Source organism: Rattus norvegicus, chromosome 17 (assembly GCF_021556685.1).
Source record: "Rattus norvegicus strain SHRSP/BbbUtx chromosome 17, alternate assembly SHRSP_T2T, whole genome shotgun sequence".
Lineage (NCBI taxonomy): Eukaryota > Metazoa > Chordata > Mammalia > Rodentia > Muridae > Rattus > Rattus norvegicus.
Genome location: NC_141550.1, coordinates 79,547,822 through 79,561,778, shown reverse-complemented (window position 1 = coordinate 79,561,778; position 13,957 = coordinate 79,547,822). Strand labels below are relative to the sequence as shown.

General features: G+C 45.1%; 1 protein-coding gene across 4 annotated transcripts in view; it reads right to left on the bottom strand.

Moving 5' to 3' along the window:
• The window catches only part of Camk1d (calcium/calmodulin-dependent protein kinase ID), a 423,369-nt gene that overhangs the window by 271,563 nt on the left and 137,849 nt on the right, over positions 1-13,957 (bottom strand). For all 4 annotated transcript variants that reach the window (XR_015640829.1, XM_087590782.1, NM_001433924.1 and 1 more), the window contains 1 exon segment: positions 3,232-3,363. Coding sequence is in view for 3 of the 4 variants with exons in the window: in XM_087590782.1 (XP_087446908.1) it covers positions 3,232-3,363 (132 nt within the window). In the remaining variant the exon portion in view is untranslated.

Below are 13,957 nucleotides of genomic sequence, written 5' to 3'. Positions count from 1 at the left end.
CGCCTCTCTGCCTCTTCCAAATCTTGACCTCTTGGAGTCAGTTCTGTATTAATGTCCTCATCCATAGCCATCTCTTCCATAGAGTCAACATACCTTCTTCATTTATCCATATGACTCACCTCATGTCCTCATGAGGTTCCTGCTCTCTCCAACCAGTTCTGCCTTAATACAGCTTATGATAAATCCTTATCATCTTGCCTTTTCTTGATAACCCTATCACTCCTCATATCTACTGCATGGAGCCCAAGGTCCAGAGCAAAGTTTAGAACAGGCCTCTCTACCTTTCTTCAAAATTCTTCAGAAAAGAATCCCTTTGCCTCTCCTCAAAGCCCCATCAAAGGAGCCAGCTCCCCAGAATAATAGCCTCGTTGCCACCTCCTAATATCTTCCCACACCCATCCTTCTCTCTCATCTCTCAACTCTTCTTCTTCCTCTTTTTCCAATGTGGAAAATCAAGCCCATCTACCACAAGACTACATATCCAGTCCTTGTCTCCTAGCTTCTGCTTGTGTTACTCCTACTGGTTGGACTGTCCATCTGCCTTTTTGTCCTGAAAAAAAAAATACACTTATGTGGCTGCCCCTCCTCCATGTAACCTGTGCTCAATACCATCCCTGGATCTCCTGGACATACTGTTATTAAATCATCTACAACTTTATCCTACTGATTAACAGCAAATCTCAGGTATCAAGAACTACTCCATGTCTAATAGTGATACTCCCTGGAGTGTGCTGGCTAGTTTGATGTCAACTTGACACAGGCTAGAGGTCCCCGAAAAGAGGGAACCTCAGCTGAGAAGATGCCTGGACAAGATCTGGCTGCAGGGCATTTTCTTAACTAATGATTGATGGAGGTGGCCTCAACCCTTTGTGAGTGGTTGGTATCTTCCCTGGGCCAGTGGTCCTGGGTTGGTTGAGCAAGCCAGGAAGCAGCACCCCACCATGGTCTCTGCATCAGTTTCTACCTCCAGGTTCCTGCCCTATTTGAATTTCTGCCCTGGCTTCCTTCCGTGAATAACTACAATGTAGACATATAAGCAAAATAAACATTTTCCTCCTCAACCTGCTTTTGGTCCTGGTGTTTCATCATAGCAATAGAAACTCTAAGATATGATGAATGCTGAGAACTTGATGGATATTTCTTCAATATATGAACATCACCATGGCAGCCTTCTATACGTGGTTCCAACCTATGTTCTTTAGAGCCTATATGCTTCTCTTTCTGCTGTTTATGGTGTGAAGTGTCCCTTAGCCTACCGGTAAATCATTTGCAAAAGATTAACGAAATAAACCAGCCTAGGAGATAAACCACCTCTTATCTCTTGAGAAATCGTGTCTTTGTTCTTTACTCTCACGAGAAGAGTCCAAGCCTCCAGGCATTCTAACTGATAGTGGGCTGATATCAAAAGAGGTTATTCCAAATCCATAGTCCTCCCTGGTTTAAATACCCTGTCTAGGTAATCATTAGTGAGGTACTGGGTGGAGAAACTGATTAAACCAGAGTTTACGCCTTTATCATACACACAACAAACTTATAAAGTCTCTACTTGTGCTCACGGCCCATGAGGATGGAGAATAACTCCAACACTACCTACGGGCCTCCTGGGCTCCTTTATTTCTAAGCCCAGACAACCTACGGGCCTCCTGGGCTCTTTTATTTCTAAGTGGAACCTTTGGAAGGAGAGTTGCATCTAAAATGTCAGCTGTCTGCAATACATCTACAACTTCACGTCACCAGTGACAAACTTCTTCCTCAAACACTGATTTCACATTGGAAAAAAAGAAAAAGGCCATTTCAATAAATGTTTCATTGACGTGTGTTTTGCTGCCTGACGCAGATACTCTTGCTTCGTTTTCCCAGACTCTCTTCCACAGAACTATTTCCTGAAATCCTCCTCGGGACGGCCTAAAACTCCGTAGATTCCCACAGACACCCCAGAGACCATGGACACCAACTCAACAAATGAGTAAAAACAAACCCCCACCCTAAAGAGCCATGGAGGCTCATTTGTTCTGATGTACCAGTACTAAGCCTCTGTTCTTCTCTGAATTGCCTAAGGTCAGAACAGGACAGACTGTTCTGGCCACCTCAGAGGTGCCGGGTTAGATGGCTGGTGGCAAATCATTGCTCCATGTCACTAAAGGTCCCAGAAGAAATGGAGTGAAAGATTAGATGGGAAGGATGTGCGGTAGGTGGTAGTTTCTTTCTGGCCCCTAAAAGGCTTGTTCCCATTCCACGTGCTTTATTTGTATTGGGTTTCTTGCTATGTCCTGATTCCAAACCCCAAAAATTTCAAGGGCATTTTGAATATCTTTTATTAATAGCAACTCAAAAATTTTCCAGTCAGGTGCCAAACATACAAAAACAGGTGCCATATAAGGTTTGGTCTCTCAAATTTCCTAAGATGTGTTGTCAAGATTGAATCCTGACACTAGGGGAGGACCAATCTTAGAGGAAAAACTGTGTGTGTTGGGGTTGTGGGGGAGGACCAGGGCACATCAGAATGGCTGTGGGTGGTACACTGTACTGAAGGGGGGTGTTTTCATTTCTATTACACATAGAAAAGAGGGAAAAAATCCATGAATAAGTGAAGTTCTTTGGAAACTCCTGGGCTCCCAGTGCTATGTGGGTGGCAGAGAAAGGAGGTGGGGTCAAAAAGTGTAGAAACAGCACTGGAGAAATTGAGATTCCGAGCTCCATCACACATGAATTACATATGGGGTTTCCAGCTTTGAGTCCTGATAAAAAAATAAAGCACTACCCCTCACAATAATAACAATGTTCTAGCATTTGTAGCAGACACAGCAGGAACTACCATAAAGTGGCCCACAGTAAGCACTTCACACATGCTCAGAAAACACTATCTCACTAATTCTCCACACATCGTGCTGCCAAATGGTCTGAGCGCTGCTTCATAAGGGAGACTAGGGGCTCAGGAACCAGCCCGCATCACTCAGCTATGGTGAATGATGGGGGCTCAGTTTGAACTCGACTCAGCCTGCAACCATGCTCTTTGGAAAGGACTCCCCCCAACGATTGCTAGCTGTTCTAAGACACCAGAGCTAGAGGAAAACACTTTCCAAGTGCTGTGTGAGTACCAGCTGTCATCGGCAGGGTGCATCCCTTTCTGCTTCTCTGACCCCTGGGAAGGCAGCCTCGGAGCAGGCCTCATCCTTCCTCCCGAGGATGCTGAGGGAAGATGGGGAGGAGAGACTTCTCTCTGGTACTTACTTTCTAAGCACGGCAATCTCGTTCTCGATGCTACTCTCTTTGCCCTTCAGCGCCTTCTTCGGGATGCACTTCACTGCAAAGAGCTTCCCCGTTGCTTTCTCTTCAGCTAACACAACTTCAGAAAAGGCCCCACTGTGAACAGAGAGGGGGACAAAGAAGGGTTAGGGTAAGGTTAGGGTGAGAGGCTCTGACTGCACAAAGACCCCTCTGTCCCCAGCACAGGAACAAGGAGTGTGGCCACAGTGACCATATCACTTTGCGTCTACCTCCAATTGTCCTTAGAAGAAGAAAACATATGGTCAAAGTGTGCTCCAGTGCAAAGAGATGGCGGATGTCAACACAGGCCCATAGAGACAATGGAGGCCATTTTGAAATGTTTCTTGTCACCCTGCTATAGCACGGTCGGGTTAGGGTCCCTTGGTACGCAACAAAAATCTTCCCTAAAGAGTTTCCCTGACAAGAGAAAAAAATGGTGCCCACTAGCATGTCCATGTAGACCAGGAAGTTACAGATACTAAAATTCCCCATTTCCCTATAGACCCTCTCACTCAAAGAGTTTTCCAGACTACCTCCCAAACACTGAACCAATGCTTGCAGATAGGGAAGGATGTAATCAAAGTGTGAGCAGGCGCCTCATGAGGTGCTGATGTGGAGCAGGGAGACAAGTGGAAGGGTCCCTGGAGCTGCTGGCGGGGCGGACTAGCCAAGAGAGAAACCCTATCTTCTAGATGAGAGAGACCTTGTCTCCATAAGACTGAGAACAGACCCAGAGGACTCCTGACATCAACCTCGAGACTTCTCATGCACATGTAGACATATCCACTATACATGACCACACATACCATAGGTATAGTACACACACACAAAAGAGAGATATTTGAAGAGAGAGGATTTTTTTTTTGCCATAATCATAGCACATTCCGTATAACAGTTATGAGATTTAAAAGAGAAATCGAGTGATGGATTAATATAGAAACGTGCATCCCGTGTCGATGACGGAGCATCAGTCATCCCTTCAGAGACTCGGGCACATGGTCCAATGCAGATGAGCCTTGACGACATGCTAGAGGAAGACACCAGTCACAGAACGGTAACATTGTGTGGAAAAGGGACAATAGGGAGTGACTGTTTAAATGGAGCAGAGGGCGGGAAATGAAAAGGAACCAGAAGCAGATGGCGGTGATTACACAACAGTGTCTAACAGCTAAGGCCATAGAACCCCACGCCCGAAGCGGTTAACATGATAAGGTTTATGGTATGTCAGTTCTGGCGCAATAAAAAGAACAAGAGAATGTCTACACGAGCCTACTCACTGGCATAGCTTCACATAGAGAGCAGGGGAAAGGTGATACACCTTACACACACGACCTCCCAAAAGAAGAGAGAAATTACAGGAAAACTGCAGGGTACCAGATGGTGTGGACCGCATCGAGTCCTTGGGCAACTCTGGAGATACAGTGCACAAGAAGTTACTGTCCACGTCTCTAAGAGACCAGGACAACAAGCACTGAGCACAGCACAGAGGCAGGCTAGTGGAGAAGACCAAGCATGCTCCTCAATCCTCTGAGCTTTTACTTTTGTCTGTCTGTGTGTGTGTGTGTGTGTGTGTGTGAGTATCTGTGTGTGTCTATATATGTGTGTGTGTCAATGTGTGTGTCTGTGTGTATGTCTGTCTGTCTGTGTATGTGTGTGTGTGTCAGTATCTGTGTGTGTCTATATATGTGTGTGTGCCAATGTGTGTGTCTGTGTGTATGTCTGTCTGTCTGTGTATGTGTGTATCTGTATGTGTGTGTGTCTGTATGTGTATGTCTCTGTGTGTCTCTGTGGGTCTGTGTGTGTGCCTCTGTGTGTGTGTATGAGTGTCTGTGTGTGTCTGTGTCTGTGTGTCTCTGTCTCTATATGTGTGTATGTCTGTCTGTGTCTCTGTGTGTCTGTGTGTGCAAGCGTGTGAGTATATGTGTGTGTCTATGTATGTGTCTGTGTGTCTTTCTGTGTGCAAGTATCCATAAGACTGTGGGCACACATTCCTCTGTGTGTGTTTATATGTGTCTGTCTGCCTGTGTGTGCCTGTGTGAATGCTTGTCTGTCTGTATGTATGTATGTCTTTCTATGTGCACGTGTCCATGAGCCTGTGAGTACACATTCCTGTGTGTGTAGACCAAGGGACAACGTCCATTTTCGTTCCTCAGGTGCCATCCTCCAAGCGTTTAGAGACAGGGTTTCTTCATTAGCCTGGAAAGGGCCCTGTGGGCTATACTAGTTGGCCAGTGAGCCCAGAGGACCACCCATCTCTGCCTCCCAACACTGGGATACAAGCCTATGCCCCCACACCTATTTTTTCCCCATGCACTCAGGTCCCTAAGCACTTTGCTAACTAAGCCATTCCTCCACTGGCTCTGAGGTCTTCCTCAGTACACTGCAGGGGTGCTGCTTCCTGCTAGGAGAGCCACCTCTGTCCCTGGAGCTGACAGTGCAGAAGGAACAGTGTCCCTAAAGGAACAGCCCTCCTTCCCTAAGCTCCAGCCCCAAAAGCACACTTTGTCATTTCCCCATACAACGTGAATAAATTTATCTTCCTTCAGCTTTCCAAAGGGGATGCTTTCTGAACTTAAGAGGCTTAAAGGTTAGCATAAATTGTTATTGTTCACACACACACACACACACACACACACACACACACACAAACACAGAGAGAGAGAGAGAGACTTTCAAGGAAGCTAATTAAAAATATCAAAAGCAAAACTGATGAATGAAACATTCAGCCACTTTCAATGTAATTATGCAGCACATCTGGGGTAGCATGAGATACATGAGCCTAGTGGGCCTTTGCACAGCCCAAGAAACGAAATGCCAAGGAAGGAGAGTGGGGGTGAAGAGTGCTGCCTGTTTGTACCTGGCAGTTTGTGAATATAAGCAATATGTGATCCAATATGTGTGGGTGGCACAGCATGGTCCTAGACATCTATGTCCAACTGACAGCAGCCTGTGATGCCATGGAAGGACGAGACAAGCCCTCATCCCTACAATCTGACTGTGTCCTTGACCTCCACTCAAGGGACACTGGGATGGACACATGTGCCCACATCTGGGAGAAAATATTAGATGTGAGTTTATGATGTGTTCCCCCCTCAGGGTGACAAAAGTCACGGGAAAAGAGAAGGTGGGCTATTATACAGACATTAATGACCAGTAGGAGCAAGGAAAATTCCAGTACTCTGAAAAATGACATGTTTCCAAACTGTGACAAAGAAAACACAAAACAAAAAGAAAACCAACAAAAAATATGTATTTGAATTATAAAAGGGAGACATTACTCAAAAACAAACAAAAAAAACAAAAACAAAACCACATCCTCCCTGAAATTACTAAATGTCTATGACAAGTGACCAGAAAGGTCAGACAAGTTATTCTTCAGGTGGGAAGGGATCCTCTCCATCTAGAGAGAAACTGCACAAACTGCAGAAGCCGACCCCTCCTTCCCTGCTGTTCTGCCAAAGAAAATCAAATTGTCACCTGGAGGCTGCCTGCTCTGATTCTGAGTCAGGTACCGACTTTGGAGAGCAAGAGTTTCAAGACTCGAGGCAAACGTCATGAAAGTAAAGGATTTTGAGCCACTGCTTAAGATTTTAACTTCATAAATGAGGGCTCTACAACAGGCCCTCTTGTGCTGCTTCAGTAGGGCTCAGGAACAGGATCCTAGTTTAGATGGCTGCACCTAGTCCACCATGGACATCCAGGCCACGAGGAGTACAGTGATCCAACATCCAGGTGACCAATGGGAGGCAAGTGGCCTGGGCTCTAGAAACACCTCATCTTCCAGCACACATCAGAATACGCCATACACCTGGAGGACTCCTACGTTTCTACCTGGCATTAAAGGTTTGCGGACCGTGGTTACCATGTACTGCCCCAGCTGTGAGAAGACACAGCCATTCAGAGTATCCTAATCCAGATCTGTGTCTTCTATTGACACCAGAATTCAGTGCAAGTAAATCCTGGGTGTGCTTCCTAAATCACCAACCTACTACCGACTGTTACCCTTGGAGCAGAGGGTACGCATGGTAATGCACACCTGTAGTTCCAGCTCTTCAGAAAACTGAGGCTAGATGGTGGCTTGAACCTAAGAGCTTCGAGGACAGCTGAGGGAACAGAGCAAGACTGTTTCTTAAGAAGAAAGTAAGAGGAGCCAGCAAGATGGCTCCTCTACAGACAGTCTGAGGTCAACCCCTGAAACCCACATGGTAGAGGGAAAGAATCAATCCCCTTGGGTTCTCCTCTCTGTGACCTTCACATATGAATCACACACAAACAAGCAAACACACACACACACACACACACACACACACACGAAAGAGAGGGGGGTGTGGACAGATGAAATGACTTTCAGAAAGGATCGGGAGCTACCTTTTTGATTCATGACAGTACGTTAAACCAGCCACTTGGTAAAATTATATCCATCCCAAATTAGACCACGAATAATCAGATGCAGGGATGGCTGGCCCTATTAGCTGAGAGCCAGCTATTATTGGCTCATTGGCTTTCCGTGCTTTTTAGTTGTTCTCCATATGAATCAGATTGATCGTGTTATTAACTTTATTAACGGCATCGCTTCCAGCCACCATCATCACAGCCTGCAACTGGGCCTCCCAACGTTACCCCGGGCCTCTCGCCATCAATCAATATAACTTTTTTCCACCAAGCACACTGTTGTCCCTGGTGGAGGGCCAGGAGAATATGTATTTTTAAAATACAGGAAAAGAATATAGAGTCGGTGATATCTGAGACAATCTAGTAACTAGACAGGCACCGTTTAGAGCTATTGCCTCAGAACAGAGTCAAATCATAAAATGGGGGGGGGACCCACTTCCATGTGGACCCCATCAGTGAAAGGGCCTAGATCTTAACACCAGCTGGAATTCTCAGTGTCTCAGCAACTCCCCTGGCAGAAACCAAGCGATCTGAGAAATGCTAGCTCTTCCATTGTCACGTGCCACGTGTGCCGCTGTAGAGCTGACTCAGCACACGGAGCCAAAAGACCCCAAACACACCCACAGCATAGAAACCAAATTCTGCCACATGAGCACATCGAAACGGTCTCGGTTTCCCATCCTCCCAGAACTAATGTGAGCGCTGAATGAAGACGGGTGTACAATTTAGATGAAGCTTGTGTTCACTGAGGTGTATCTTACAAAACCCTCCGTGTGGCTATTACATAGTAGCCTATATGTCAGAGTACATGAATGTTTAAGCTAGAAGAATTAAAATTCTTTTTCCTAAGGAAAAAAAAAAATCTGCAATGCCCATTCTCACTAACTGGGGTCAGGGTCTTAATAAGGAAGCTCTTAACTAGAATAGAAGTGTGTGTGTGTGTGTGTGTGTGTGTGTGTGTGTGTGTGTGTGTGTGTGTGTGTGTATGTGTGGAGAGAGAGAGAGAGAGAGAGAGAGAGAGAGAGAGAGAATTATGTGCATACAGAGACACATGTGCATGTGAATACTTTTACATGTGGGTGCACATGGGTGCAGAGGCCAGAGGTCAAGCTCAGGTGTCTTCCTCGGGTCACGATCCTCCTTACTTTTCAAGGCAAGCTTTCCCATTGAACATGAGTCTCGCCAATTTTGCTAGAACTGTTGCCCAGCAGGCTTTAGTCAGAGCTCTACCTGCCTTCCTCCCCCTTCCACTGTGGTGGGACTGGGGGACCATGGTATGCACTGCTGAGCCTTGCTTTCTACAGGACACTACAGATCCAAACTCAAGTCCTCGTGCTTGAACAGAAAGCGTCTCACCAACTGAGCCAAGCCTCTAATTCCTATTCTCTTTAACTGGGGGGTGGGGAGGGAGGACCCCAATCCCATCTCCCTCTGGAACTGGTAGATTCCACAATGACAAGAAAATCTCCATGAAATCTTCAAGAACCATGAAGAGGTAGTCTTAATGCTCGCCCGATTAGCCTGGCTGTTGCCCAGATCCGTTCTCACTCGGCACATTTCTGTGTCTCAAGCCGCTGAAGCAGGTCTCAATTGTGACAAACCTTGAAACGGGAGAAAGCATCAAATGACTGGCACCCTCATTGACTTTGACATCTTCGGTTTCTAAAGGCCTTTCCGTGGCAGTAAATCTTTACTGTTAATAGAGTCACTGATCCAAACAGAGCAGACAAATAAATTCCAAGAGAATGCATGCTGCCGCCCTCAGAGCACGCTGCATTTAACGGCACAACTCTTCCCCCCTTGATTCTCTCACAGGCTCTCCCACATTAGCTCTGTGGCCCCTATGTCACTTGTCAGAGGGTGACAGGGACCCAAATGGAGTTGGCAATTATTTCTCACCACACCACTGCTGAGGATTCTGGGAAGTCTAAATTGGTTTGGCCCTGCTGGGACCAGGAAGTCTCCCAAGGCCACAGTGTAGAAGGCTCATGTCATTTACAGACCCATAAAGCACCTAGATGGCTACTTGTTATATGGAACTATCTGGCCACGGATACTGGGGGATGGATTAGATGAAGCAGGAATTCCTGGAATTCTTTCTACATCACCTTGATGGGACTGCTCATGGCCGTTTGTTTATGCTGAGGTCAATATAAAGACAACTTTCCCTAGAGGTGGCCCTTCAAAGGGCCTTCACTTCTCCCTTGGACATGATGAGAACACAGACTTGATAGGTACTAGTCTCCTCTCTGACTACCACAAAGAGCCAGTGTTGTCTCAGTAATAATGGGCAGTTTCTTTAGAAGGGACAATGGGCATCACTGCCATCACACGGTCTCTATTTTGTCGTTGTTGATGTTGTTGTTGTTGTTAACAGCACTAGGAATCGAGTCCAAGGCTTACCCATGCTAGGGGAACACTCTATCAACAAGCTAAGCTATGTACAGCCTCAGTTTTATTTTTAATATTTGAGATAGAATCTCGTTAAGTTGTCCAAGCTATCCTTGAACTCTCTCCATAGCCAAGGCAGCCCTTGAACTTGGGGTCCTCCTTCCTCAGCCTTCCTAGCAGCTGGGATTATGGCCCTGTACCACCAGGACCTGGTAGGACCTTCTTATTGCACCAGTCCTTAAGGCCGACTTTCATTGTTGCTTAGAGCAATGTCTGAGCAAGAGCTCAAAGCAAAGTTCTCAGGCTCCATGATGATCAAACACCAGTGTCGTCCTAATTCTCTAAGTTCTCCACAAAAACCAACTCCTTAATCTCAGTGATGGTTAATGGAACAACCAGCTACACCTATCTAAAGAAAATAGGGCCAACATTCTGCTTTTAAAAAAAGCAATTTAGAAATAGCAAAGAATTAGGAGGATCTTGAGCAATCTGAAAAATACAATGGAGATGGCATGGTGGCACACACCTGTAACCTCGGAGCTCAGGAAGCTGAGGCAGGAGGAGGACCATGAATCTGTGGGCTACACAGCGAGTTCCAAGTCAACCTGGCTACAAAGTGAGTTCTAGGTCAGCCTGAACTACTTAACAAAACTGTCTGAAAAAAAAAACAAGCAAAAATACACACACATATATAATAGAATACTATATACCTATTTAAAATAACTAAGTAGATCTATACAATTGAATTATCCCAAAGATATAAGTTAAAAAATATTCACATTTATATCATACACACACATACAAACTCATGCACACACATACACACTCATGCACACACATTCATATATATGCACATATATACACATACATACATATACACACAGACATATGTACACATACACTCATACACATTCACATACACACATATATACAGACACATGCACACATACTCACATAATCATACACATGGACACACACATACACACAAACATACATGCACACTCATATACTCACATATGTACACATATGCACACATACACACATATACACATACATACACATGTGCACGTACTCACATAAACATGCACATGTACATACACATACACACAAACACATACTCACATACACATATGCACACATACACACATATACACATACATATACATGCGCATGTACTCACATAAACATGCACATGTATACACACATACACACAAACATACATGCACACACAAACTCACATACACATATGCACACATACACACATATACACATGCACATGCACTCACATAAACATGCACATGTACACACACACATACACAAAAACACACACAGACACATACACACACACAGAGTCTTGGGAAGAATGGACAAGAAGCAGAGAGACTCTACCTCCTCTGGAGAGTGATATGCAAGAGAAGCTCACTGGGAGACTCACTTTGATTCATTTTTATTATGTGCCCATACTTTCTCTATTAAAAGTTAATGAAATGGAGAAATGTTTGGGAAAGGAGAGAGAGAAATCAATAATAATCTACACAAAATGACTAGCTAATTAAAGCCTTGTGCAGGATCAGCCAACTAGCTATAGCACAATGACAGAATGTCAGTGCCAATCCCTAGTCCACAGCCAAGTTTATCCACTGTGTCGTACAGACAACCTGTCTAGACAGGACTCCTCTAATCTGCTTACTCTGGTTCAGAGACTGACCACACGTCTTCACTGACACAAGAGGTACAGTAAGTAGCCTCTGGGACAAATACCTGTCTTCGTAGAGATTACTCTTAAATAAGGTGATACTGGGGAGTTCATTCATGCAGAAAGGGAAATTTGAAATGAGTCTTGAAGGATGAGTATGTTTTAATGTGTATCAACAGAGAAACAGAACCAGGAAGATCGAAGGAAGACAAAAAAAGTCAGGCTGACGCAGTGGGATGTGTCCCAAGGCTAGGGGTGAGGGCTGTCTGAATGGAGCAGCTGCAGGGGTGAGGGCTGTCTGAATGGAGCAGCTGCAGGGGTGAGGGCTGTCTGAATGGAGCAGCTGCAGGGGTGAGGGCTGTCTGAATGGAGCAGCTACCAAACACGTTGAGGATGACAGGAGTGTCAGCCAGGAGTGGTGGTCTGTGGTGAAATGCACAGTGCTCAGTGCACCCTGTATGTCCGTCTGGGCATCTCATTTCATCAGGGTTCACAGCTCTGTAAAATCTTATGACAGACAGATTCACGATCCACCAAAGAGATCCAGGCTCTGGCTTGTGGGTATACCACCTGACATGCCAATGGGACTTTGCAGTTATGGCTAAGTTACACATCACTATAGTACATGACCTGGACTTTCCTGGGTGGAACCAATATAATCACAGAGGCTCTCGTAACAGGAGGACATGAAGGGCCAACTTCTGGGATGATGTGACAATGGAGGGCAGGGTGACATCTGTGCTAGAAGAGACACTAGCCAAGAGAAACATTCAGGCCTTACCTAGCAGCTACAGGAACAGGGGCAGACTCTCCCTTAGGATGTCACGAAGGGGCACAAGCCCTTCTGATGTCTTGAGCTTTGCCTTGAAAAATTCCGTTTGGGTTTTCTGACCAAAACTAAGATAATTTGTGATGCTTTGAGGTCAGTACATTTTGCTAGTTTTTGATAGCATCAATAGCAAGTAAACACAAAAATGTTGTTGTTGTTGTTGTTGTTGTTGTTAATTTTATCATTATAATCCTCATCCATCACCATGCAGAAAGTAGACTCATCAAAGCTTAAGAAGCTATATACGTCTCAAAGCCACTGACTGACCAGGAAGCGACAACACTCATACTCAAGTGCGCAGTGTGGACAGGATGCTGGGGTGTGGGGGAAAGCAAGGGTCCCACACTGTGTGTGCTCTGAACATCTGATGGAAAAATGTGCACCTGACGTTGGCTGTAATGACAAGGGGCGACCTAAGCGAGCAGGAAAAATGAACAGAGTTGATCAATATGCAACACCCTCATTCCAACCAAATGTATTTTGGATTGTGCTCTGTGTCCTTTAAACATCCCTTTGGAACATGAACAAATGATTTTGGCATTCAGGAAGTCTGTGAATGGCCCACAATTTCCTTATTTATGATACTTAAGGGCATTTATTTTTTTTTAAAAAAAAAGCCCACTTTCTCTATTTTTACCTTAAAAATTCCTCTCATCTGTCTTTGTTTCACAAGGGAAATACCTGATGCACCCTTTGGCCACCGAGCTGCATCTTGGGTAATCTCACAAATACAGCTATGAGCAGAAGGTGGCGGGGATGTGTGTCAACCTGGGCATCCTTAGAAGTACAGAAGTTGGATCTGTGTGTGCATGTGTGTAGCTGGAGACCAGAGCCTCCTGTCTGCTAGGATAGTGCCTGGCCACCAAGGTATGGCGTCTTTCCTTCTAAGTACAGACTAGAGTACAGAGAATGATTCCTTTCCCCCACAATTTTGTATCCAAAAAAAAAAAAAAAAATGAAGCTCTTCTAACCTAAGTCATTGCCATCACTGTCACCATCTTCTTCATAGCTCTGCCACACCACCAATCCTGCTTGTTGATGCTTATCTTAAAGTACAATTACCAGCCAACTTTTTATTCTACCGACAACTCTTCATGATAACATCATCCTGCCCACTCTTCAGCTGACAAAACCGAAACTCAAGAGGATCATATTTTTGCCATCAAGCTAATAAAACTGACATTCCAATCACGACCTGCTGATAAAGTTGTTCTCTGTTATTTTGAGACACTCGGCACCAGTCAATCCTCAATAATAGTGAAGTATCAAGGGGTTCTCACCGTGCTCCCCACCCTCCAAAAGTGTCCAGAGTCCCCTACCCATATCTTACAAATAGTAACTTATACCAGAGAAATTCATTAACGTAGCCAGAACCCAAGAAC